A 23,916-nucleotide genomic window follows, 5' to 3' on the forward strand; every position below is an offset into this window, starting at 1 on the left:
ACCTCTAGAATATACTATAAAAATACTTTACGATGATAGTGAGAAAATTACATATTTAGATATACATGTATTTTACAAACGTGCAAAATTCTTTGTAACTGCCAACTATAAAATGCCTCGTAGAAATCATATAAAGTAGTATAATTATTTAATATTTATTGCAGAAGAAAAAATAACAGAGTAAAATAGTTAAAACGATATCATAATACAGTTAATTTGTTACGAAACTTTAAAGAAATTGTTGAAAAACGAAACCATTAGGAAGGAACGTACGTACATTTTTTTAGATATGTTTTTTCACAGGTAATTCTCCTGAGTACTGAAAGTAATAATAATGAACGAAATAGAAAAAAACTGAAGTATTTTAATTTTAATCCAACTTGTATTGTATTCCGTTTCTTTTCAATTAAAAAGTGCAGAATCTACAATTCTATAAACATAATAGAAGTATTATATAAATATAATAATAATTAATTGATTTTTTAGTTTTAACTTCAAAGTCTTGCTTTGTATTTCCTGTGAAAGCTTTTAACAAAGAAAATTTTTCTTCATTATAAATGATGAAATGTTATACAAATATAAAGAGACATATTTACGATTGATGAAGAAATTAAGTTTATTTTGAATTAAATGAATATGCAACTGACAATTTTCTGATAAAGGATATCCATGTTTTAATAACTTATTTACCGAAGTAATTCTTGAAATTTTAATTGTTAATAAATTTTTAACAAAGGATGTGCAAATCTTCGAACATATGTGCACATAGACTGCTCCTCCACCTTTCTTATGTATACAATGCTTTAAATTGAAATGAAGATGTCGTTATCCGTGTTACTAAAATTGCAGAAATAAAAATTAAAAAATTGCATTTGTTTTCAATTTGATACATGGGTTATATGAATTTAAATCATCTTCAGTAAAATGCATATTTTTTATTTTTTAAGCACCCTTAAATATTTTTTAATGTGTTTGATTCTTTACATAATTAAATAATGAGGCGCAATATCATATCAGATATAGAGCTGCCATTAGCATATCATCTGTATATAGTCGAAAATATAAATGAAAAATCGATTTATTTGAGAATGTACGAAAATATATCGATTAAGGTTATTTCGATCTAATTTGCTCGTAATTAACGGACTAGAGTGAAATTGGCTTCCACAAAATTGTTTTATTAATGACTATTTTACTAGAAGTATGCAAACGAAAATTCGAATTATGCGTACATGTACAAACGATGAAAAATCGAATGAGCTAGAAAAAAAATTTTTTTTTCGAATGTTGGAGAATTAACTTTACACAGGTTAAAAATTGTTCCATTTATTTTAACGTTACAGCTAATTTTTCCACTTTCATCAATTTTAAAGTCTTGGCCATTTCTATTAATTCATAGTTCTGTAGCAGTTAGTTTCTTTCATTTTTTTAATCGGCCGCAAACATTTGTCATACAAGCTCGAACAACAACAGAGGCGCACGAGTCAGCGTGCTAGCCGTCGAAATGTCAAACTGCCAAAATGTCAAAACGGCAATCAATTGTGAGTCGTGGATTTTTATTTTCTGGAATTTTTGCTTTGCGAACGTCATGAAAGCACCGCCCGCGTTTATTAATTTTGCCGATGGCATTGTTTAAATGCAGGATATACGTACATGTAGACAGTTTTTACAATTGTGGGCGACGTGTCTGCAATAAGCATCGCAATAGAAAAATGCTTTCGAAAAATAATTGCTATATTTTTGATCAGTAACTAGAAGTCATAGAGCATGTGAAGAAACTAAAGTAAATAACACAAAAGGAATAAAAAAATTTAACTTATCACAAACATTTACACTCACATTGGTTGGATACAACAGGGCAATAGGAGTCAAGCACGGTAATTCTTGTGCAAACCAAACGATTAACAAAACAACTTTATTAATAATTGATCCGCTTAGATGTTTCGGCTCACTTTTGAGCCATCCTCAGAGACAATATGATGTTGTAATTACAAAAAGAATTTTTTCTTACAAACTAATTCATTTGATCAGTGTACATTATTCGTTATATTAAGATTAAATTATTAAAGATTCAGGTTTTGGTTTTGACGTCCGTCTGGACTATAATTAATATCAGAGTTTTATTTCCTTCTTTTTTCTTTTTCTTTGCGATTAATATTCTAAGTGTATTAAAAGTTATCCATTAATTTCAACATAATTGACATTGATTCGCTGAATGATCAAAGACTATAGTTTTTGACTAAACCTATATAGAATTTAAGTGTTTGCGATATGGTGAATTTTTGTTTTAGTGAGTTACCTTCTACTGTTGTACAATAAATCGTTTTTGCTTTCAAAAAATTTACCTTTTAATAATTTTAATACATTTTAGATTGTTATTAGAGTTAATTCGTTTTTATATTACAGTTTCCGTTAATAGGTGGAGGTGGCTCACTGAAATAAATTAGTTTGTAAGAAAAAATTTTTGTTGTAATTACGTCATACTGTTTCTGAGGATGGCTCAAAAGTGAGTCGAAACATGTAAGCGGATTAATTATTAAAGTTGTTTTGTTAATCGTTTGATTTGCATGAGAATTACCGTACTTGACTTCTATTGCCCTGTTGTATCCAACCATTTTGTAACATTAAAGAGTCTTTAGGAATTAATTTATATTACACTCACACACATTTTTACATTCTGATTTGTGTATTTATCTTCTAGAAATATACATTTAATTAATTATGTCATCTAAATTTTTCCGATTAATTAATACCAGAAAATTAGTTAAATAATTTTGTTTTTTATATTCATTATATGAAAAGAACGATTTTGCTGAAGTATCTAAAAAATTAGCTGGATCCGAAATAATAAGTTTGTGTGGATGATCCAAAATAATTATTAAAAATAATTATTTGTTTTGATCAAAATAATTATGTAGAACGCTCAAACTGATTGTTACAATGTTCAAATGTTTACAGCATTGCCATCATATTCAAATGTTCCGTATAATTATTTTAATGATCCATTACAATTTCCAGTTCAGTATCTAGCTAAATTTTTAAATAATTAAATGAATTTAAATAATTTAACGAATTTTTAAATGCAGCAAAATTGTTCTTTTCGTATATGTGTTCAGGGACTAGAATTAGTTTGTATAATTAAAGATCTTTAAAAATTTGATGATTTTTATAGGTTGCAATTGTTTTCCACTTAACTAATTTTCTTGGATAAAAAGTAAGTCGCGACGCAAATTCTCAGTGGCAAAATTTTTCGTTGCGACCCCAAAAGGTCCGTCGGAACCGTGTTATTTCTTGAAAATTATATGCCATGTGCTACACATTCCGTATATATTGTATGCGAAAGTGACGAAATATTTCATGGCGTTATTTTGCTTGGTAAATTGCGCGTTATATATGAAACTTATCACAATGTGCGTATACGTGTGCGATCGTGGCATGTACTGCAGGCACGACGGGATATGAACTATGGGAAAAAAGAAAGATAAATCCAATCCACGATGTAACAACTTCCATTTGATAATTCCCAATCACACTAAATTATTAATCGGCATTATAAATTGCAGAGGTAGCTCGCACTGTACAATTAGCGGAACGTTTGCGTAAATTAACGATATTTATTTAACAGTCCTGCATAACTGATTCTTGCTGCTATAAGTGAATTTGACAGTAATTACTGCAGGTATAATTAGCAGTAACATCAATTATGTGTCGTTTCTTTTCAATTCCAAAGTGCAGAAATTGTGTACTTCGTTTCACATATTCGACAATACAATATTAATTATTTCCTTAATATAGCGAGAGCTTCGCTTTGTATCTTAGTGAAATTTTTCAACAAGAACAATCTCATTTGTTCCGATTTGAACGATAGATCACGATAAAGTGTAAATCTTATTATGAAAGGACGAATTTTATTCGTGAAATTTTGAAATGATTGAAATCTCAAACATAATGTACTTTATCGTGCGATCGAAAAGGCAGCTCTGCAAAAGAGGTATACAAAAAAATATATTCACGACGTTTTCGGCTAGCACGTTTCTATGATAACTTCGCCGGATGTGGCATAGCAATTTGCTTATATGTTCAAACATTTATTATCTAATAAATTAGAACTGTGCCCGACGGGAAAGAATCAGGTATGGAAATAGGAAATCGGTAAAAGAGCGAAAGATCGAAAAATCAATACAGAACTTAGACAAGTTATGAGTTTAGAGGTACTGAAGGATATTGAAGCAAGATTTAGCTTATCGATTTTTTAAATAAATAAACTGCGACAGGAACATATAAAAATACATTTATATTAAATTTGAATACTTTTAATTATCTATTTTTAATACCCTCAACATAATTATTATACCTCGATTTAAACATATGCAAAAAGGTTTCTTTAAGAAATACAAAAACATTTAATTTAATCAAATACAGACATAAAATATGGAAAATAACACAAATCATAATTATACTCAATAAAATTTTTTCATTTTTAAATATGTTACATAAATTTTAATTATTTAAGTATTATGACTTTTGTAAAGCTCATTTTAATTTAATACCATGAAATCTAATCCATTATTTTGTATTTTATTAATTTATAAATGACTGACTTTTGTGCCATTAGAGTAAAGTAATATACATATGGTGATTTCAGTAAATTAATTTTACCGGCGGCTATTGCCGCCAGTTGTTTTTCGGTGGCAAACAATTGATAGACAATTACATTACGTTTCGCGTAGGCGAAGGCAGTACGAGTGTAAATAGTGGATCGAAAACAAAGTGAATTTCGCGAGTTGGACGGAAGAAGAATATCTAGGAAGAGTTTACTTATGCTAATTGCGAGGGATTTTAAAGTCGTTTGTATTACCGGTTAAATATAATTTTTGTATAACAATTACTTTTTTTTTCTTTTACTAATTAAAAAATCCTTTTCCAGGATTAAAATGTACGCATTAATACGTGTCTGTGAAGTGGAGTTTATGCTAAGAACGACAAAAAATTTCGAAATTGAGATCTTTACCATTTCTTAGTCCAATATATGGCACTTTATCACGTTGTGACAACATTTGCTTCATATAAAAGCTATGCAATCTGTATTTACGAAGTAATAGTCCACAGACTATAGTAGTTTGTATGAAGAAACAGCGTGGAGTTTTTAAAGTTGAACGCATAGAGTCTAATTAAAACGTAATTGTTATACGAAAATTTATGTGGCGTGCGTGAGTGAGCTACTGATGTAGTGATATGTCACTGACTGTAAATCATTTGTGTGTAAGTGCTATTTACGATATGACTAATCGTCTTTAGGATCCCTTTAATATACGCCGATTGTATTTTAATTAGTCAATGATTACACAGCACCGTGTCGCGATGCAAGGATTTACCAATTGCGAATTTTGCATTTTCGGCATCTCCCCTTGATTACTCGTAAATTTGCGGCCAATGCGGATTGACAAGATAATGTTTTAGTTAGCTAGTAACGATAATCGCGAATTCAAATGCGATGTTACAATGCATATTAATCCGCAATTCGCTGCCACCAGCGAAATAATTTTGTACACTTTGTGAATTTCCGAGTATTCATTAGTCCATCGATGTTACAGTAAGCGTTTTCGAAATACATTTTTACGTTATATATAATGAAAACAAGAATGGATAAATTATTGCGCGTCAAATATTCTGATACAAGAGGCGTTTCAAAATGCACCCAAAATTAACTGACGATAATAACAATTAATTCGATTAAATGACATTTTCATAAAATATTTGCTATTCCCTGATATTTATGAAAATAAATAGGTAATGTTGATCTCATTAGTGAATTACCTCTTTGATATCTAGTAAATGAAATCGATATGCGTGCGATAAGTAAAATGTACACATATACATATATAAAGCGTTAATAATATAACTTTCGAATGAAGTATGCAGTTAATTGGAAAAGCATAATATATATTAATAACTACATTTTGATATTTCACATTTTTCTTTTTCATCCCATTTCCGTTATCGTGTTTGATTACATTTGCTATCATCTGTGATCTGGATAAAATCAAAATTAACAAAACGATTTTGATGATTAATTTGGATAACCGCAAACAAGTGTAAAATCACCTCGCTGCTATATCAATTGTTATGAAAATAACGCAATTACAATTAAGTAATGAAACATAATCAACATTGAGTTAAAATTCGCTTTCAACTAGAAATTATTATATTTGTTTAATGTTGTACAATGTATCTAAAGATAGAGAAGAATATTAAAGTTAAATAAAATTAATTTATAATGTTGAATTATGTATAGGTACAATAAAAAAATATATTTTGCAGTAAAACAATTTTAATACACTTGGTACAGAGTTGAATTAATTTATTATATAATTTTTATTGAAACTTGGTATTTTATTAATAAAAATTAGACATTTTTTAATAAAATAAAATAATCTGAAACGCTAAAAATACCATAAAAATCTTTTTAAAAAGTCGAGGTTTGAGAATATTCTTAGATATTCTTATTATAAAATAAAGCCGTATTTCATAATCCGAAATTAAAAATGTATTAAGCAGAAAAGCGAATTATTAAATGTTCAGTTTTTTATTAAAAAGCTGCTGTTTATAATTTACATTTGAGATAATTTACAAATCACGATATGCGATATTTAATTACATATATATTTATGATATTAATATATATTATCGATATTATTTATAAAATGACAACCAATTGCAATGATAAATCGAAGGAAAAAATTAAAAGTACATTTTAACCGCGAATAATACATTACAACTCTATATATAGACGATGAAAAATAGAGGTACATCTCGTGAGACAGCTCGTCGAGAGTTTAGGATTAATTTTCACTTCATTCCCGTAAATGCTGCTGAATGCTATGCATTTAGTCGAATGCACGTTCAAATCCGCCGAAAGACAGCCTGCAAATTGCGTTCACGCGATACTTCGCCTCCGTCTGTCTGCACGATCGAGAATCTTTTCACTTCGAGAGCGACCGGTTTAATTAACTCAGTGAATCTTTGCACCGCGCCACAAACGGAGGAAACTCTTTCCTGGACGCGCACGCCGTTAAATTCCTAAACAGCCGACTAATTACTTTCCCATCGTTTCCGGCTTACCACGCTCTTTTAAGATTTTCCGGACGCGGCGCGGAAAGTACGTAGAAAGGAAAGTTTCTTGTTTGCGTCCATGCTCAAAGGTCAACGTTGCTGCGATGAAAATCCATTCGCTTACCTTTGTGTGCTGTGGATTTATTCGCATAATCGCGAACCAAGTTTTTCGATGAACTTCGTCAGCGTATAATGAAGTTCAATCGTTTTGTGGGATGCGATGGGATATTGACGAACTTTTATGAATCCGCTGTGCGTCCAACTCGCAAAATTTATGACCGATTCTCGTCGCGGGATAAGTTATCGCCGAAACTAGAACTAATTTCTTGGGCAATGTAGGACTTAAACCATTCATTTTTCAAGCAGCAGAAGAGCCATATAAAATTTGGCAGCAACCACGTGAAAAAAGATCATAAATCATTAGTAAGATTTAATATTATTTTATGCGAATTTTAAACTTTTTTCTGAATGTGTCACTTAAATAAATATACAACAATTTCTGACTAACTTAAGAAACTGAAAGTTCCATGTATTCTTTTTGTATATCTTGCACATTATTATTTTAAACGTCAAAATTCAATAAAATCGCCGATGGCACATTTTTATATTATTTCAAACTTCAGACATGCGCCAAAAGAGTGATTCTGATTGAAACAATATTTATTTATGCTGAAATAACATCTTGTTTAAATATGCACCACTTAAAAGTAGAACTGTTTCAACGTAGCACAGTTCTGGGGGTGCTCGATTATATTCTTAAAATCCGATAACGTGCACATTAATTCTGGCATTAGATAACAAACGTAAATAGGTATGACACTTATCTTAGAGAATGAAATTTCAAAATTTTCGTTTAGTCCAAAATGAACCATTCATTTAACAGCGCGTTAAACCAACAGGATAATCAAATGATCAAATTATTACGATGTCATTAATTTTGCACACATCACTTCATTTAATAACATGTTGAACATATGTAAATTATCTAAATTATCGTCTGGACTTGAATACGCTTGTCTATTTGTGGTAAATGGTAAATGTACGTGTAATTAACTGGCAAATAACTATAAGACTAAGGGGTTGTCCCATTTTCAGATAAACTATGTGATAATTTACTTATTGGATAAACAAAAGAGTAAAAGAGTAAGAGAGTAAGACAATGAGCTGAAGTTTACTGAAAAGTAGAACAACCCAGCTTAAATGAAGAATATACGGTATAGAATTTTTTATAAAAATAAAATATTTTTGTTAAATATGTACAATGTATATGTATAATAATATATTATATGTATAACAGTGAACATAATATTCAGATATTTATTATACATAATATCTTATTGCTGTGATAAAATTTCTATATATATGCAATATGAATTTATAATATACATATGCATATATACCTATATATTATAATGTATAGATATATATAATGTTATACAGCCTTATAGCCGTAAGTATAAAGTAGCTTCAATTTATTGAACTTTTTGAAAAAGACGGTAATTAAATCTAGAGGGAAAATTAACAAAATATTTAAAAATCGTTATAAAAATGAATATTATTTTTTAATAAAGTAGATTTTTAATTTAATTTTCGTTAGATACAGTTACGATTTACGATATATGTATAATTAGATTAATTTGTGATGGTCCTTTACACTTTTAGTCACGGTATAAAATATTATACATACACTAAAAAAAAATATAGTCAATTTTGATAAATATTTAGTTGAATACTGCTAACTAAATATTTATTAAAACAAAGATATATTTATTTGATACGAGAAATGTTAATTTGATTTAACAATAATTTTTTTTACTAAACAAATATTTATTTCCTGTAAGTAAATATTTAGTTGGCAGTATTAAAATTGACTTTTTTTTTCTCAGTGTATACATATATATATAATGACATTCATAACATGTCATTTACACCATTAAAAGGAATCTTTCTTGGCAAAGTTCTTTTGTATGATGACTGAAGTTTTACACAATTAAAGTTTAATTATCACGATGCTAATCCTAAATATCAGCTCTCAACTTCACCGCTTTAACGATACGCTGAGCGAGCCAAAGCTTACAATAATACAGTGTTGTTAATTCTAAACGCTTTGCTCTTAAATGTAATTTCATCGATAGGTTCCTATCGTCTCAATTGCAAACCAGTCTCCGACATTGCACGTGCGCGACGATTTAAATAAAAAAGAAGGACAGAGAGAGTTTTCCCGGCTAGGTGCTTGAAAGGCTCTCATCGTTGCTGTCGCGGTCCGAAGTAAGAGAGCGCTGATCGAGAGGATGAGCGTAATTTATTCGGAATCGATAATCAATTTACTGTCCGTCGCTCGCGCGGAACAACATCGGCCACTCCGTGTTACGTGAGACAGAAAAGCGACGGGACAAGAGGTCGAAGATAGAAAACAGAATGTGTGTAGTGCGAGCGGAATTGTGCCGAGAGTGGCCCCGCGGTTATGGCAAGAAAATAATCTGCGTCCATCAGTATTTAAATGAGTGCCGTTGAAGTGAAAACGAAGCTACCCTATTGGGTTTCGCGCGGATCCACATCTTATTCATTCCGCATCCATTCGCGATTATAATCCGTCAAATTGAAGATAAAGGAAGAAGGAAGAGGAAGAGAAAGTATAATACAATTTTCGATCATTCTCATTTATGCTAATTCTTCGATACATTAAGAAAAAAGTGTTTGGTATTTTTTACTATAATTGCATGGTAAAATAATTATGATTAAGCAGCTTTATTTTTATTATAATTATTACACGGAAAGAACGATTTTCAAATATTAAAAAATTTAACTAAATACAGGTTTGAAAATAATTTTGTTGGATTTGATGGAAATTTTAAGTATTTTAGTAAAACCATTCTTTCCATGTATTGCTATAATATCTATTATAGTCGGGCCAGCTATGTATTTTTTTTGTATATAGAATTGAATTATTTGGAAAGCAGGGGCGAGTAAATCTTATTCAAATCAAAAGAATTTAATGAACTTGATAATGTAAAAGGAAACAATAAATTAAATTGAGCAGAATACTCCCGTCAAATATATATCTATGATTTTCATTTAACATAATCTTTGGTCTTTATTAACCAGCTCTAATTAATTATAGCTCCCTTAGTCGTAACTTCAGACTGTGATGGATTATACGTAAGGAAAGAAAATTTCAGTACATAGTCAACGCTAACTGACGTTGATGCTGCAGAGCTTAGACTTTAACCCTTTGTGGACCGGCGACCTCATTTAGAGTTAACTTCTCTTATTTTATAAACTACTCGCTCGATTTTTACGAAACTTTACCTATGAAATAATTTGATAATTTATTCAAATCTGAGATCAAACATAAAAAAATTCAAAATGATAGATTCAACAGACGGAATTTCAAATAAATAATTTGATTATCACAAAACTTGGTTTTAAGAAGTTTTTAATTACGAACTAACATCAAGTTTCTAGTTTCGTTTTATTTGAAGCTCGTTAATGTTGTGTAAATAGTTAGTACTGATTTTCAAACTGACTTTCAAACTTTGATTATGAACCGTCTAACATTAGACTCTCTTTCATGGATTACTATACCTACTTTTAATATTTGATATTTTCTGACTATACATTGAAACTCAGAGATATCGAGAATCTTCTAGAACAGAGTTTTACGATAATCAGATTATTTTTTGAAATCTGAATTTTAGAATTTTGAGGTTAGAATCGAATTCAGCGACTCTGAAAACCCTTAGAGAGGAAGATTTTCAAAGAAACAAGATCTTTTTAAAAAAATGAGCTCTTAGCATGATAATAAGTTACTTTGTTAGAAAGCTCCGGTTCTCAAAATATTAAGCTCTAATGTTTTCATTGTTACAGATTTATTAATTTCGAGAAAAACACTAATTTGTTACTCAAACGGAATTACATCTTACAAAATTATTCGAAGAATTTAAAACGCGCATAAAAAAGATTATTCCAAGCATGTTTGCTAAGGACACATGCTCTCTTTTCCTCTCCTCTCCGCGGTGCTTTGCGAGCCAACGAAGATCGCCGGAAGAAAGACGGGTCGTAACCGTTCTGTGCTTTTATCTAAGAGAAATGAAAGGTGATGGGTGATGTTGCATCGCGGTGTTGCAACGCGGCTTATGAAAACGCAGGATGTGCATCATCGCTCTCATCGCTCGTTTTGTTTGCCGGTAACGTGTGATATTAAAACGTGGCGTAAACCGACGCGATCGTCGGGTAGCTTCGCGAATGTATTACGGATCTCTGAGATTTTGGGATGCTTTGAAAAATGACTTACGCCAAGTCCAATGTGTGTGCGATCATGTTAATGTTTCCGCTAACATTTTCAAGTCACTATCATAATTGATTACAGTGTGTAAGAAATTGTTACAAGATAAATTAAGACGATAGATAATTTGAAGAAACATATCAGGTTTAATTTTTTAAGAAAGACGGCCTTATTTAGGATCACTCCCTTTTATTTTGTAAATTGCTCGCTATTCTAGTTTGATGTTGAAAATAATAAAAATCATAATGGTAAATTCAATGTGGCGGACAGAATTTTGAAAAAATAATCTGATAACCATCAAATTTAGTTTTTAGGACATTTTTAATTGCAAAGTAACATTAAGTTTTCTGTTTCGATTTACTTGAACCTTATCAATGCTGCGCAAACAGTCAGAATTGATTTCTAAATTGGATTTCAAACTCTGATTGTGACCCTGTGACATTAGATTCTCCTTCATTGGAGATTTTCAAGTTACTACCCTTTCGAAATTTTATATTTTCAAACTACGTTCAACAACGATATCAAGAACTTTCTAAAACCAAGTTTCACGAATCAAATTATTTTTATGAAATTTGAATTTTAGTATTCTGAAGTCAGAATCGAATTCAGCGATTCCGAAAATCCTTAAAAATCAAAGTCTTTTTTAAGCCCCTTCTTGTTAGAAAACTCTCAAAGAGTTATAAACCCTTAAGTCATATTACACACATTTCTTTGAATGTTTTTCTTAATATTAATAATAATATTAAAATTGTTACAAGCATATAATTTTTATAATCATAATATTTGCTGAAAAAATATATTGTACAAATGATTCAGATTCTGAAACAATAATAATGTCACTGGATAAAACGATAAGTAAGTTGAACAAATAACTTACATAATAAAGCATTATATCCTCGACATTGTAAGGAATATTACGTATTCATCCGAATAAAGATCTCGTCGGTAACTGAGACTTTATTTCCTTCTGTATCTTACAATTTACGATTCATTAAACTGCTAGATAAACATCAGAATGAATCTCTAAAGCGTCTCATTAGACAACCCGGCCTGTAATCCAAGGAAATATAAGGTGGATTCAACGAAACTCGGTCAGCACCCTTCATCACCAACAAAAGAAATGATTTCTTCGTTTTGTTAATCCTCTGATTAAACTCGTTAATTTTTACCGCTATATTGTAAGTATGTAATTATCTTCGTGATTATACAATAATGAAGGTATATGGAGTTGCTATGCCGAGCCCGGCTGCTCCTAAATGGCTAATTTCTTCTAATGAAGTAACCTTCGCGTACCGACGCCAACCTCGTAATGGTCCTCGTTGCAAGAACGGAAGTGGCATGAGTGAAAAAAAAAGCCGCAAGCCTGGTCGCATAGTTAAAATTTTATGATCGCGCGTATCGTATTTACGACCAGCTAGAGCAAAGGTACCAACGTGAACCATCGTTAAAAATATCATCTTGTGCGGCGCCGCTTTAATTAATGTCAGCTAAATAAGTCGCGCGCGCGCGCTCGAGGTTAATTAGAACTGTCTGCCTATACCGGTTGTCACAATGTCTATAAATAGATTTATCTCGATTTGATGTTGTCGTCATTGCCTTGTTGTCCTGAAAGTTGACTTCGCCGTAACAATTACTGAAACGCGCGTTATATCGTGTTAGACCAAATTATTACTCGTTAAAGTGGACAAAAACTTCATTAAAGTTTATTTATTTATTACCCTTTTTGCAATTCTAGAATGTTTAGCTCTAAAACGATATTGTGATTTAGCGATATAGACGTCATTTTATTTTTTAATGTGTAGTCTTGATAGTATAAAGCACCGACAAATTGACGTCAACGTTCTACATATATCTAACAAAAAATAAATTAAAAACACTTTTATTAAAAAATACTTATTTTTATAACAATTTTAAAATATATTTTGTCAGTTCTCCTTTGGCTTTTATTATTGCTATTTCCAGGAAAATGCAATAAATTGAGAATGTTTTATACTTATATATGACCAAGGCTATACATGATAATATTTAGGAATCTAGATTATAATTTACAAACATAAATTTTATTAAAAATTTTTATTGACCTGTAATAAGGGATTAATTAAAGTAACAATAAGCAATGGGGTTGTCTTTGTTACCGTTATTGTAAAAATGTAATGACGTTACCATTACCATTACCGTATCATTATCGTTACGAACAGAAAAAAGTAACGATTGTTGCCGAGAAAAAAAAAATTATGAAACGATAATGGCGTTACAAGTAATCCGTTACTTTCCAACCCTGGCTACATTACATGTGAAAACTAATTAGGACCGAATTTTCCACATAATTAGTGCGAGGCTGTTTTTACATACTTTAGTAAAATCGTTTTTTCCATATATTTAAATTGATACGAACAGGATTACTTCCTACTCGTTACGAATAGTTTACAATTTTCAATAAAAGGAACTTAAGGACTTTCTACATTGAACGACGAGATTCAATTATTATCAATAAGGAATCTCCCGCTGACATTTTCCGCATACTATTAATTTTTTAGAAGTGATCATCGCCTTTTCTTGATGGAGCATACGCTTTGTATCAAAGCCCATTGAGGAAAACGAGGTCGGTCGAGCTTTTATCCAAATGATATAACAAGCCTCTGCTATTTCTAGAGCTCTATATTCCATATTCTCGGAAGTTACTTATGCTGGTGCACGTGTACTTCGTTCTCGTTACGTTTTCCCCGCCCTCCGCGTATCCTTCTTCACAGTGGATATCCCTCCTTACGGGGATGGGAACAGCACGGACGTTTCACCTCGACGGAAGATCCTCGGGGCATTCTTATCGCAGAATTCGCCTCCCGCAAAACAGCGTACTAATTTTTCTCCTCCACCCCATCGCTGCCGAGCGCCGCTGTTCGTAACGCTACTGCTGTTTGTAATAATACGGTAGAATTAAAGGGGTCGCGCAGGGTTAATGGCCCTTTTTTTCATCGCGCCATTAAACGCGCACGGACGTTGGAATCCTTTTCTTTCTTTATTTCGACGAGTTTTTCTACGTCGGGGAGCCACCTACGTCTCTCCTCTCCTAACCGGTATATCTTATCTCGTAATTGAAATCCTGTAATTCTCGCGTACAGTCGGACGTGACGACACGTCATGAGATTTGTTTTCTTTTCGCGATTCTCAGACGCTTCACAGAGAGCGACGTAAATTCTATGCAAATTTGAGCATCACGTAGAAGTTAGTTTCCCGGTGTTAACATAATATAGAGGCGACGTATTTCCAAGGCAAAGAGTGTATGTGGTGTCACGGTGTTACCATGACCACGAAATGAAACATTGTTCCGTGAATATTTAGGAAAAAATAATATCCTTAAGAGACTCTATCTTATTTATTCTTTAATAATATTTATTTATTATTTTACGAATTATCTTTTAAAAGAATCGATCTTATATGCTACTTCATAATTTATGACAGTTTTATTTAATTTATTTACAATTTTTAATTTTGATATATGAAATTAAATCAACTAAAATTAAAATATTTATTTATATTTATTTTTAAAATTATTAATGTACGTAAATAAAATTGTATCCCTATAATTATATTGCAAAACGTGGTTCCGTTAATATTTTTGAAAAATAATATTTTTAGTTAAAAAACTTTATCTTTTTTATTGTTTAATTTTATTTTAGAAATCAACCTTCAAAAACAACTGCTAAGTAAGATAATTAAAATGGTATTTTATAATTCATGAGGAATTCATTTAATTCAATTACAATTAAATCAATATATGTATACAGTTAAAATAATTGAAAATTAAATTGTTTATTTTTGAATTCTAAATTTAATGCACTACTCTGCCAAAGTAATAAAAACAAAACAAACATACACAATTATCATATTTTTTTATAAAATCTAAAAACTTATAAATATAGTTTAATACTATTATATTATACAAAAAGAATAAAATATGGATTATGAATCATATATACACGAAAAGAATTATTTTGCTGAAGTATCTAAAAATTTAGGTAGATATAAATCCAAAAATAATTTTGTTAGATTGTCAAAATAATAATATAGAACGCTTAAGCATCGATGATAATCTGTAAAGTATGTTTAACATTCTAATAACCATGTTACTGAGTGTTCTATATATCATAGAATAATTATTTTGAGGATCCAAACAAAATAATTTTCAGATTGAGTTAAATATTTAAATACTTCAGTAAAACCATTCTTTCTGCGCTATTTAACAGATTTTATTATCAATCTTGTAAGATATTGGAATAATCATTGGTAGAATCTGTACTTGTACTGCTCGAACTTTTCAAATACTAACGGCACAAATATGCAGTTGCGTACATACCGGATCTTAATTACGGATTTTCAAGCATGCCGCGCATATTGCGGACGCCGATGTGGAGATGAACCGTGCGCGCAGCAAAATTGCCCAAAACACTCGGAATAACTGCGGTTCCGCGGAAGTCAATCGTATCCGCTGACGGGAAGACACGATCGATAATTCGTCCATGAGACTGTTCGCTCGAATACCCTCAAATGCAAAAATCGAATGTTTCGATTCCATCATTTCCGAGAAGGAAAGCAAAAGGTTCTTGATGTGAAACAACGGAGAAGATAAAATACAAGGACCATGAAATAAAATAATATCAATTTTTAACGTAAAATTTGATGCGCTATCGACATATTTCTTGATTAGAAACATGTCAGGGTTATTGAGATATTTTGATTAAAAAACTTTGACAAATAAATCAACTTACTACTTGTTTAAATAAGTATGTAAAATTTTCAAATAATGCAGAGGTAGAAGACGGTTATGGAATAGGTAGTAGAGTTATGGAGTACCACAGTTTGCGCTGCATTCTACGGGCAGTCGTCAAAGTTACTTCACAATTTGCTTAGACATCATAATATGACTTGTCAGTACTGTTTACTGCGTTATCGTGGAACACTTCAGTTTGCAAGTAGCAGATAATTTTACAGTTATGTACTTTTTGCGTAATTTTGACAAGTATATAATTGATATTAATTTTGTAATTTCAGTGTAGCTTGAAAGCTTTCACTGTTAAATTTATATAATTTATAATGTCAAATTTAACTTAATTTGAGTTGTTCCTACTCAATATATCGATATTTTATACTAAAACAATAGATAAATTTGACATTATATATAAACTATAGATAAATTTGACGCTATATCAAATTTATCTATTGTTTCAGTATAAAATAACGATATACCGAGTAAAAGCAGTGTAATTTGAGTAACTCTAATTGGGTTAAATTTGAGACTATAAATTTAATAGTGTTGAACGGCGCTTTTAAATGACATAACTGAACTAAATTTTATAACAAAATGTGTGTATGTGTGCGTATCCAATATGTAAAGTTATACTATATACTAGTTGGTGGCATTTCATATCCCTCCTCTTATTCCAATCACAACTTTTTTCTTCTACAGTTTTTTGTAAATTACGTTCGTCTTTACCCGAAGACTTCTTCTGCAGCGTAGTTGGTCACTCTCTATGATTAACAAATTTGTATAAATATCATCTGAATATCTATTTTCCATAAGAGTTATTTCAATAAAACAAAATATTATTTCACTCCCTTTCTTTGTATTTAATCGAACAAACCAGAATTGGAAGTTGTAGCATTTCCCCGTAATAACTTTTCACTGTTTTATAAAACTTACAAATGTTCTGTGTTACTTTATTTTAGACACCTATGTAATTTGCCTCACTAAAATATTGTCTTCGTACAGCTTGCTATGTACATTCTTTTCCATGTGTACAATAATAATTTATAAACGTGTGTTTTATTGTCAAGATGTGGCAACTAAATCCGAGATATGACTCGTAACAGATGCTTCGTAAAGAATAAACTTAATTATTCTAAACAAATCTAAGCAATTCATTATAAATGTCATAACATGAACTGCTCAGCAAATTAATTAATTAAGACGCGCAGAAAAATCAATTTCTGAATGTAAGAGAATCGTTGGAGAATGTAAAGTGATGAAATTTGGTCAACGGCTAAAAATAATGTTTTTTTTATCAGTATTAAAATACAGAAAATTATAGAGAGAAATTCCGAAAAGGTTTTGACATGCATGACATCATCAGGTAATTACTTATCGTCATAAATTCCACAGAAGTAATTTCGCAATCCAATGAATGCTTTGTAAAATTTTTTCTATTTATAATAGAATTTAGAGCAGACAGAGTCTTTCTTTTTACTTTATACGTAAACGTATAAAATGACATTTTTCCACAGAAATAAGTAAAATTTACATAATGACATGCTCTGTGAAAAATAAGTAGCTATTCGTCCGAGAAAAAATGTCAAGAAATTTTCAAACGGTAATACCATATAGTCGATTATTTTTTTCGAAAATAATACTGTTCGACGAACCATCACGGTGCGCATGCTTATGCACGTATAGTCGTCACGTTAATCCATTGCTCTTCTGCTGTATAAAGTACGGATGTCACGTTGTCTCTGGAGAAAACGGTGGCGCGTTTTCCTTGTGGAATTACTACCTTGCAAAACACCTCCTAGTCGCCGTCGTCGACGGCACGGTGGTAGCATAGCGCCACAATTTATAGAGATTAGCCCACGCGGAGCGAGAACTTGCGAATCGTGCCGATCGAAATAGCCGCGAAACTTTTCCGTCGTATTGTTATCCTGGAAAGACGTGAAAAAGTCTGGCATGGGAGATGCGGGAAACAGCGTTGTGAGACTGAAACGACAGTGGATGCACGATAAGAATGTCTCCGGGGTGCGATGCAAGTCCGTCCCAACGTCCTCGTTGCAAGAAGAGCTGAACAGATCGTGAAAATCGCACGAACGTTTTTCCACTTGGCATATTCGGGCATTTTTACGTTCGTATGACTTTTCCGTAGATGTCTAAAGAAGTTTGATATTTTTGCGTCAATCAGTCAATAAGTAAGAGAACAATTGCAGACTGATTAAAGATAAATACGAAATATAAATATGAATTTTTTAATATTAGTTTACAAATAACGTGAAGAATAATACATTTTCACATTTCTTCTAATCTTTATATTTTTCTCATGATTCTGACTATATTTGATTTGTAATTTTGAAAAAGTGGAAAACGTATTTACATAGAAGTATTATTATATATCAAGATTTATTTTTGATCGCATTTGGTATTATTTATTTATGCATTTTATTATTAGATACGTTAATATCAATTATTTCCATTATTCGATTGTTTTCTTTCTATTCATCTCTATGTTCCTATTATGGAACATATAATTATAATATACTTATTTTATTTTATATACCTGCACATAGGTTAATCAATGAAGTACTGTTTTTGTATTTCATAATATATTGAAAATTGCACAAAAATAAAAAAAAAACGTATGGATTTTAAATATGCAGAATGTCCTAAACTTTGTACGATAATAGTTAATAGGAAATTCTTTATTTTTGAACTATTTTGAGCATAAAAATAGCTATTTATAATGATCCCAATATCAAAACATTGAAGCTACAATAATTTTTTAATGAGAGCTATTCATAATTGACTAATTAAATTATCCGAAATTCGTGTGCTTGAATGTGATATAGTCTTTGACATTTTCGTATTAGGATCTTTATCTCGAAATAATTTTTCACGCGAAGTTTATGGAACACAATAATAAAATTTGTATCAAATATTTTCTATCCGATGTATTCTAAGAACACGTTATACAATCAATTTTTTTTACAAGTAAGAATGCAAGAGAGAGAGAGAGAGAGAGAGGGAGGGAGGGAGGGAGGGAGGGAGAGAGGAAGTTGCGATAATATCCGAGCGAATTTTTTATTTTTAAAATTTTATGACGCGATTAACCGCAAATATCAGATACCATTGTTTAGATCACTTATTTATTCACATTTAAATAATTAAAAAGATAGATTACGTTACAAAACAATTTTAGATTTATTATCTTCTTAGGCACTAAAAATTGATCTAAAGTAAATGATAAAATCCTTCAGTAGTTTGACATGGAAATATGAAAGTATTCTGCGATGTCTCTTCTTTATGTTACTAATAGACGCAATAATATAAAACGAAAAGTTTCTCGCATCGCTAAAATAACCGATAATTATCGACTTTACAAAGTAAGCTTCTTTAATAGTACTTATGAAATTAATAAGCAGCTCGTAAAGTTGGAAATGATGTCTTTGTGCTTGTCTGCATAAAAGTATATCGGAACTGTATTATTATATTTAATGCATACAGATCTCATTTCAAGTAATTTAATATTAATTAAAAATTTATAAATCCACAAATATTCGCACGATTTTATTTTATTAATTTAACGCATAAATTAATTGCTGCAAGAGAAATGGCCGTCGCAAGATAAAAGCGACATCGCATAATCAATTCGAAATATTGCAATACATCTACCTATTGTCGAGGCTAACTAATTAACGAAGGATCGAATAAATCAATGTATTTCGTGCATCGATTTACGCAACACGTGGTCTCTGTATAGCTGATCATATTGCGTCAGGATGAGAACTAATTATCCTCTCTCATATCAATGATATGTAATCACGCTGTCCTCGCTGTTAATACGATATGGAGATACTAAAGGGCTGACACATAAATACTCTCAGACTGAACGATATTAATTATTTGAAATGAAATACAATTCTACATAAAGTATCATTGCCTCGAAGAATGCTTTTTTGATTGATGTATAAATGCACGTTCTTATACGGATGCATCAATAGATGCTACTTTATTGCTGAAATTTATCTGAAAATTCAAAATTTTATTGTAGATATTATTTATATTCTCATAATGACTTTATAATTTAATATGTTCATTTGTCGTAAAATCTTCTAATATATTTAATACTATTACTATCACTATGTGATATACAATAATTATATGTAAATTATTATGTGTAATACATTATTATGAATAATACATAATATATAGTGATATTATTATAAACTATTGTGAAATACTGAATAACTTGATGTAAAGAGTAATCGTCTATCAAACGGAAGATCTAGGTTTGATTTCCGTTTCTATTATTTCGTTTACAGAGTATAAGCGTTATTTCATTTTTTGATAAGTTTCCAAAATGTATAGTCAGATTGCTTGATGCGAAATCGTTGGGAAAAAGGAAGATATTCATGGAAATGTCAATATATCGCGTGTGAAGGAAAAAATAATACTAAAAATATATAATAGTGTAAAGTACATTATTTTGATTTATGTAATCCGATCACAAATTGCTGTTCTCAAACTCGACGTATTGGCGAGCAGCAGAAATCTTTCGATTTTCATTGTGTGCAATGTCTCACGAACCACTTGAGTGTTCTTTGAAAGAGCAATAGTGGAAACCGAGACAACAGATCTCTGTAACGTCAATATATAGGATTTCGATGAGGTATTTCGTATCCATTCCACTTCTTCTAGAACCTACCGCCCGTTATCCGATGGCACTTTCCACGTTCGTACCATCCTCTTTTAGCTCGCTCTCTCGCTTTTTACTTATTTTATCAGGATACTGGATACGGTATTAAATTCTTAAAGGATGGAACGGCACGGATTTACTTCTACGATTCGCCGCTCTTAATTCCACGGCTGTCTGTTTTATTTTTAAGTTTATGACTGGATTTTTTAATATATACGACGAAACTCGTGAAACAGTAATACAGTAAACGTATAAAAAGGAAATTGGATATATATGAATTTTCGAACGAATCATTCTCGTCTCTATGTGAAATAAATTATAATATTGAGTGCGAAAGAAAATGTGAATTATATATTCAAATTAGCTACTCGAGATGCATAGAATTTATTTTCAGTTCGGTCACCGGAATACAAAAGAGGATTTGGTAATGTAAGTATGTCTTCCGGTTTATTTTTTACTTTTTAATGTGTGTGTGTGAATTAGCGTATTTGCAGATAAACGAAATCAATTTACTAAGTATATATTCCAAAATGAAACGAAAATGAAATAGTTCGGGAAACATGTACGTGGCTTGGCGAAATGAAACGATCATCTTATGTCATTCATATCGCGAACGTTTCGCGTGAACTGCCTGTTTCATGTCAGTCGAGTCACAGTCCAAAAAAGGACTGCATCTCGATCCAGGCGAGCCTGTTTATTCACGCTACTTCGTTACGCGTACTCGGCTGCAAAGCGAAACTATGTCGATTTCAGTGGAAAACATACCTCGTGCCAACAAGCGCTACTCGTTTCATTTCGTTTCGTTGCGCCACGCACGAACGCTCGCGGCGTCCACTTTTTCATTTTTCGAAAAACGATAGTCGAAAGGCAGTGCACGGTACTCACGTCATATCGTTCCTGGATGTGCGGTCCGGCTTGTGCGATGTATAGAGTGCTGGCGGTATCGAATACTAATTCCTGGGGGATCCTGGTAACCTTTTGTCGGGCCATCTCGTGGCAATTGAGGTATAAGATGACGTCGCTCGTGGAAACCTTAATGACAATCTTTGACCATTTCTTCGTAAGCTTTGGCACGGTAAATTTTGTCACCTCCTCCGAATGTGAATGCTCATCTGAATTCGTGTAGACCAGTGAGACATTCTGGTTCGAGCCTGGTCCATCCTTCGAGAACGATCGAAAAAAACAAATTCCTGAATCTATTTTCACATTTTGCTTTCTAATTGTAATTGTTCAAATATAAACGCTTGCGTTTAGTTTTTCGACAAATCTGAATCAAATGGCACAGTTACTTATATTGAATCTGTGAAATCAATTTAATTTATACTGATTAAAAAATTAAGTACTAATTAATTTTAATGAATCTAAATAACATAACTCATATAAAAAAAGAATGAATATTAAACTTTATAATAACAATAATTTAAATTTGCAAATCTCGTAATTAAAGAATATAATTGAGTTCAATAGACCCACCGTTATAACTCCGAAGGGCTATAATTGTGTGAGTTTCATAAATCTACTATCAGTTTAGGAGGACTATGGAATTAATTATTATGAAGTTAATTATTGATAAAAATAATTTTGTAGTTTCGACATAATATTTCGTTTTAATAAAACATTAAGAGAATGATATAAATTACAATCTCGTGAAAAAACAAATGCATTTTTAAGAAAACTATAAAAAACAAATATCAAAAGTTATATACTTTAACAATGTTTTTCATTGTATATCATTTCATTGTATTAAGCAATAGTAATACCTATTATTTGAAAATATTTTACAGCTTCATTGAAGTTTTTTCTAGATATATTTAAAATATTCTAGGTTGTTTATTGTTTAAAACCAGGATTGAAAAATTCAGTGGGTTGAAAAAATCATAGCAAATTCCATATTTTATCCGGATTTTATCCAATAGAATAAACTGGCAAAAACTATAAAAATAACGAATAAGTAATACTAAAAAATATATTTATATATAAATATATTTTTTAGTATTATTGTTTTATATATATAATACATTATATTTTACATGAATAGTACAATTTACTAATTAAAAAAAGATATTTTTGCTTTAATTAATAAATTATACTATTCACAAGTTTAAAGAAAAACGAAACGATTCCACACACACACACACACGCGCGCGCGCGTACGCGCACACTAGTAATAGAAAACTTTATAATGAAGCCTTTTTAAATTCAAATTAACACGTTTTTAAAACAAGTTTGGAGAATATATATAAATTATATATTTTGTATATTAATTTTTAGTTTCAGAAAAATAGTAACAGAGTTAAAAATTTTTACCAATATGGATTAGTTCCTTGTGACAAGAAACTAATTTATTTTTTACGTCGATTGTTAATCTATTATGAATTTTAATTTGGATAAAGCTTAAAAACATTCATTCAATTGACGCTACTGAATATTGTAATAATAAAATTAGAATAATAATAACTAAAATACTAATTATAGAATATCGATAACAAAATTTTCTATTTATGTTGTTGTTCTTAATAAAAAGACCAATTTTTGTCTGAAAAGTATCAATTTTTACTGCTGGTATGGACTTTATCTAAAAAATACGGAATTTTACCAACTCTGTTTAAAACGCATACATATTTTGTTAGCATATTATGAAGTTATTATCTAAACGGTACAAAATTTTGATAAGAAATTTTAAGATCGAATGTTCAATGATATTGAAAAAGTTGAAAAATATAAGATAAAATCATATAAAAATTATGGTATATTTTTTCGTATTTCTCTTCTTTATTTTTTGAACATTTAAAATTAATTATTTTAATTATGATGCAAATCAAAATATCGTTTGGAAAGTACGAAAGAAAGGGAAAGTAATTTTAGAAAAATGACAAATTTATATTGTCCCCTTACAGAAATGTATAAATTTAATAACTAGCCAATTTCGTAATGAAAGATAATGATTAATTATTTCGAGTATTAATGCATTGTTGTTCAGTACTTTTAATACTTGAAAAATAAGTATATAGTTAATCACTACCTTCCAGTATTAGATTTTTATAAGGATCAGTTATGTAAAATTTA

At 30.6% G+C, this 23,916-nt stretch overlaps 1 protein-coding gene across 1 annotated transcript in view; it reads right to left on the reverse strand.

The window, feature by feature from the left end:
- Mp (collagen XV/XVIII-type protein multiplexin) overlaps window positions 1-23,916 on the reverse strand; it is a 300,206-nt gene that overhangs the window by 176,630 nt on the left and 99,660 nt on the right. The window contains exon 4 of the mRNA XM_018515009.1: window positions 21,736-22,011. Coding sequence (XP_018370511.1) covers window positions 21,736-22,011 — 276 coding nt within the window. The remainder of the gene's footprint in view (window positions 1-21,735; window positions 22,012-23,916) is intronic.

This window comes from Trachymyrmex cornetzi, unplaced genomic scaffold (genome assembly GCF_001594075.2).
Source record: "Trachymyrmex cornetzi isolate Tcor2-1 unplaced genomic scaffold, Tcor1.1 scaffold56, whole genome shotgun sequence".
NCBI classification, from domain to species: domain Eukaryota; kingdom Metazoa; phylum Arthropoda; class Insecta; order Hymenoptera; family Formicidae; genus Trachymyrmex; species Trachymyrmex cornetzi.